Genomic DNA, 5,330 nt, shown 5'->3' on the forward strand with positions numbered 1-5,330 from the left:
GCCCTCGGCCTGTGCAGAGGTGGTGCTGTGCTGTCCCTGGCGTCGGTTCACGTCAGTCTTTTAATAGGTCCTGCATGGGGCGACCCGCCATACTTTATTCCAACATACCTCCAGAACCCTCATCATTATTTTAAAAGGTGAATCATGATGCTGGGTACAGTGAGTCAAAGACTTAAACAGGTTTTGACTGATGAGCCTTTCTGCCTCTGGCTAAGGTAGCTTTCCCAGAAGCCAGAGCGCTACTGGCCAGGAGTGTAGCATAAGCGGCCATCTTTACAGCACTCCACAGCTCAGTGAGTAGCATTGATGACCCTCTAGTCATCCTGCCAAGAACACGTTACCTTCATCGTTTGAGAATCTTGATCCTCTGTTCTCTTAAAACAAATGTTCGCTGAGGTAGGCTTTGTGTCTTGCCTTTTTTAACTGGCAAAGTATACACTTCATGCAGGAGCCCAGTGCCCTTGTCCTGCCTTGCGCACTGCTCGGATCACACGTGCTGTAGACACGGCCCTGTAGACCCCGCCGTGGGTGCAGTGACAGGCTCACCACGCCCACAGGCGGCTTCTGGTGCTGTAGCAGCCCAGCTCTCCGCCTACTCGCCTTGTTCCCCAGCTCTAGGTGGCTTGTGTTGAGCCCTTAAATTTCAGAGCAAAACAGCTTTGACTCAGCACCGTGCTCCGTCTCAGTGCTCACTACCCGTGGGTAAGCCCACTGTGTGCACCTCTAGGCTGCTGCTTGTGCTGTTGGGGCTCCTGTCCTTTGTCCACTCAGATGGCCCCTTTATGAGCTGCTTTCCTCTGTTCCCCAGCCATGGGCACCCTGTGCTCGGGCTCCCGTGGCACGAGACTTACTCTCTCCCGGCAGTTTCCATGGTCTGCCCTGGATTCCTAGCCTCGGCTGGCGTCTTACCTGCCCCTACTAGAGTGAAACATCGCAGGCTGGGCCTGTGGCCCCTCACTACGGAGGCCTTTCCGCCTTCCCTGACGGCTAAATCTGTTCCGCTCCTGGCCCTGTGTGGAGTGAGGTCCTGCTCATTTACCCCTGCCAGCTGCTTCCCCCACTACCTGGCCCCTGGTTAGATGCAGCACATTTCATTTGCTGTTGTCTCATTGGTGTTGGTCTTGTCTTCCCAGCAGGGTACTTGATGAACCACTCAGAGCAGGGACTTGACCTACTATGCTTCTAAATTAGTGGCTTGCAAACCTTTCTGATGTGCCACCCTCCACCCCCAACCCTGTTAAACAATTCGACTCAGCACGCAGATAAAACTGGGTTTAGAACGGAAGCAAACTGGCCTTACTATGTGCACTCTGATGCTCTTTATTGTTAGATTTTAAAAAATGCTGGCGTGACCACTTCAGCGGATTTGCTACTAGACTGAAGAACCCTGCTCTAAATTCCTTCTGAGCAGGCGTTGGAATCCGTTGCCGTTGCTTGAATGGGCGATTTGTACTGATGAGCTCGCAGGGCTGCTGATGAGCACAACAGTGAAGGGCATTGTCACTGGGTTAAACCAAGAGACTTCAAAACATGGTCCCAGAAGGGTCCCAGGAAGAGGAGAAACTTTGGAAGGATAAGGTGGGCTGAGGCTGGGACTGCCCTGACACTTGCCCGCACACAGAAAGGGCGCATGTGGCCTATGCCATCTCATCGTCACGGGCGTGCTCATGGCTGCTCTCGTTTTATATGAGGAAACAGACGCCGAGACACAAGCAAAGCCAGATGATTTGCCTAAGGTCAGAGCCCGGGCTTACTCAGGCAGTGGTTCTCAACCTTCCTAACGCCGCTACCCTCTAATACAGTTCCTCATGTTGTGGTGACCCCCAACCATAAAATTATTTTCGTTGCTACTTCATAACTGTAATTTTGCTACTGTTATGAACCATAATGTAAATATCTGATATGCAGGGTGTATTTTCATTGTTCGCGACCCACAGGTTGAGAGCCGCGGTAGAGCCAAGTCCTGTTGCTTCCAAAGCCCTAGCTCTCGCCACATCCCGTGCTGACCCCAACTTCGATAACCCACAACTGAAAGTTATTTTCCAGAAACTTCTTGCCACTGCACCCACCCCCACCCCCGCCCCCACCATACACACTAGACCTGTGGGACCTCCTTGTTGTTGCTGAGGCTGCTTGTCTGGTTTGGAGCAGGAGCTCACTGTTGACCTCGAGGTCGCTGTGGGAGAACTGGGTTTGGAGCAGGACCCGCAGCAACTTCCGGTGCCATTCCTGTTGTGAAGTGCTGCTTCCAGTTCTGGAAAGGCTGTCCCTGGGATTTCCAATGTGGGCAGGGGCCAGGCCTCCTCTGCTTTTGTTTGCTTTCTCATCATGTAATGCTCTGTGTGATTACCACGTGAGCTTTGCCCTGCATGTGCACTGAGTCCAGTAGCACAGGTGTCCGTCGTCGTGGCAAAGCTTTTTCAGACTGAGTGTGAGTGACTACATCACCTAGAGCAGCCATGGGCAAACTTCGGCCCGCGGGCCGGATTCGGCCCGTTTGAAAGAAATAAAACAAAAAAAAAAAAAAAGTCCGTACCCTTTTATGTAATGATGTTTACTTTGAATTTATATTAGTTCACACGACCACTCCATCCATGCTTTTGCTCCGGCCCTCCGGTCCAGTTTAAGAAACCATTGTGGCCCTCGAGCCAAAAAGTTTGCCCACCCCTGGGCTAGACCCTGCCTGTGAGTGGCTGCAGGAGTTCTGCAGTGTGGCCGTCCCTGAGAAACGTGGCTGCAGAGCCAGAAGGCTCGGTGGCTGATCCCAGCTCCCCAGCAGGAGCCATGGCCGCTGCGGGCCTCCACCTCCTGATGTGTGACCTGGGGACCATGGCAGCTCCTCCCTCAGAGGGCTCGTGCCAAAGGGAAGTTGAGCCAACTCAGCGCCCATAAAGCCCTTGACAAGCTGCTTAACCTCAGTGGCTATTGCTGCTTCTTAGTAACAGAGCCTCAGAGCTCTAACCTGAGAGACCTAGTTGTGCTGGGCATGAGGCAAGGCCTTTAATTCACTTAACTTCTCCTCTTCCCGTGTGTGCTGTTCGCAGGGCTCCTTGCTCGGGGTCTGGCCCCAGAGCATCTTTTCTGCTGCGTACAGTTGTCAGGTCCGAGGGGAAGAAGGGTCGTGGCACCCAGCAACCAGGGCAGCACTTCACTGCACCAGGGGCTGTCTGTGCTCACGGCCTCTCCCCTGGTCCTTAGTCCTGCAGGCCCCGCCCCCGCTGGCTATCCTTGAGGGCGGGTCAGCTACCATATCTGTAAAATGGGCTCACACTTGCAATGGAGCTTGTTACGGACATAAAGTGAGACAACGAGTAACTCACACAAGAGCAAATGGAAATGGGCGTCCAGGTTCTGGCACATCCCACTTCCGGGCTAACACCTTTGGGCCTGGCGTAGAGTTCGCTTGACCAGGGTCAGCCCATCAGTAGCACCTTGTGGGGCAGTCGTTACTAATCCTTGTTGAAAGGCGACATGCCTCCCACTCATTCTCAACACACAGCTTTGGGTGGGTTTCCCATAAGATCCCAGGTTTTGACCCCCAGACGCCAGGTTGGAAGCTTCCTGAAGCTGGTGCTGTTAGGTTGCAGCAGAGCGCCTGGCACACGCAGGTGCTGGGATGTTAGACTTGATGGCCAAGGGCATCCGTTGTCTCAGTTTTTGGTAAGGAGGTCATTTCAGTATTTTAGTGGAACCACTTGAAGTCAGGCTAAGAAGTGTTAAGACGTCCAACCTTGTACATCCAGATGTACAGAAACTCTCCCACCCACCTGCTTCGGGGTGCACACCCTCGCAGAGCCTGCGTATTTGGGGGAGATCACTTTCCCTTTGCACTTTTAGGAGTCTCTGTAGGCTTTTCTGGCTGAGAGTAATTGCTTGCCAGATAATTTTGCCAGCAGCACCCCTCTTGGCAGCTGGTGTCAATAAAATTCATTTAGCAGTTAATCACTTTGCACTCATGATACTGCTTCTGTTGTTGAAATAGTTGTTTTAGTCTTAGGCTAAGTACACGTTTGGGTGTCCTGTTTTCCCAGCTAGATTGTCTTCTCTTATGGGAGGGTCCCAAGAGCCTTGTCCATAACAGGCAGCAAGAGAATAGTGTGGGTTTTTGTATTTCTCTTTTTTTTTTTTTCAGAGGGCTAAGGGTATACGCGCGCGCGCACACATGCATGCACACAAGTTCAGAAACTGGACTCTGGCGCCAACGTGCTTGGCTCTCCTGAGCTCTTCTGGTTGGGTGTGTGGAATGTGGGTCACCAGGTGCAACTGAGCTTTCGTGACCTGGCAGCGTGGGGGCCGCTCTCAGATTTCCAGGGTCTGGCACAGTTACTCATGTAGCAGCTCTCAGTGACGGCTTCGTACGATGTTAAAGATGTCGTTTTTTGGTATTTCTGGTTTAAGAAAATGAAAGAGCTTTATGCAAAAGATTTTAACCTGTTCCTCATTTCAGGAAATATTTAAACAGCTAATAAATATGCATCAAATGCCATGGGGTAGAAGGAAGTGGCTTAGAAATTTAGAGTATGAGAGGAGGCCGGAGGTCAGGTGAGTGCTGAAACTGGCTGTTGGTCTGGCTCAGATTCCCAGTGGCCCCTGTAACAACCAGTTAAAATTCACAGGAGAAGCAGAGGAGACGAGACGGTGCTTGGGGCCCTCGGGAAGGGGTAGGGGGTGAGGAGGTCCTGGTGACTTGCTCACCGACATGGGCGTCCGCTGCCCTGGTGTCACTCAGCAGCACAGGAGCTGCGGAGCTGCAGCCCTGCCGTGGCAGGCTCTCCTGATCAGCAAGAACACGTTGAGCACGTCACCCTGAGTCCGCCTGGAGGACGGCGGCGTCCTGTCAGAGCCGGCAGGCCGCGGTAACCCTGGTGTCTTTGTCCCAGGAATATGAAGACCAGGCTGGACGAGCTAGCAGGCCCCCCTCCCCAAAGCAGAATGTGAGGAAGAATCTGGACTTCGAGCCGCTTTCCACCACCGCGCTCATCCTGGAGGACAGACCAGCGTGAGTCCCAGGAAGAGCTTGGGTGTTGGCTTTCGTGGATAAGGGCACCTCGCTGATCAGGCACCGTTCCATCAGAAGGGAACTGGGGACACAGAGAGAAGAAGAGTGAGCCACAGCACTCGTTAAAAAGGCCCAGTTCCACCCTGACTGGCGTGGCTCAGTGGTTAGAATGTCGGACTGTGCACTGAAGGGTGTCATGGGTTCACTTCCTGGTCAAGGGCACATACCAGGGTTGCAGGTTCCATCCCCGGCCACGTAGAGCATGTGTGGGAGGCAACCAGTCAGTGTGTCTCTCTCATATTGATGTTTCTCTCTCTCTCTCTCTCTCTTT

At 53.0% G+C, this 5,330-nt stretch overlaps 1 protein-coding gene across 3 annotated transcripts in view; it reads left to right on the forward strand.

Annotated features, from left to right (window-relative positions):
- Positions 1 to 5,330, forward strand: part of TBC1D14 (TBC1 domain family member 14) — a 69,310-nt gene that overhangs the window by 45,312 nt on the left and 18,668 nt on the right. For all 3 annotated transcript variants that reach the window (XM_006760108.2, XM_006760110.2, XM_006760109.2), the window contains one exon: positions 4,881 to 4,999. In XM_006760108.2, the coding sequence (XP_006760171.1) occupies positions 4,881 to 4,999 (119 nt within the window). The remainder of the gene's footprint in view (positions 1 to 4,880; positions 5,000 to 5,330) is intronic.

The sequence above is a fragment of the Myotis davidii genome, unplaced genomic scaffold (genome assembly GCF_000327345.1).
Source record: "Myotis davidii unplaced genomic scaffold, ASM32734v1 scaffold937, whole genome shotgun sequence".
Taxonomy (NCBI): Eukaryota; Metazoa; Chordata; class Mammalia; order Chiroptera; family Vespertilionidae; genus Myotis; species Myotis davidii.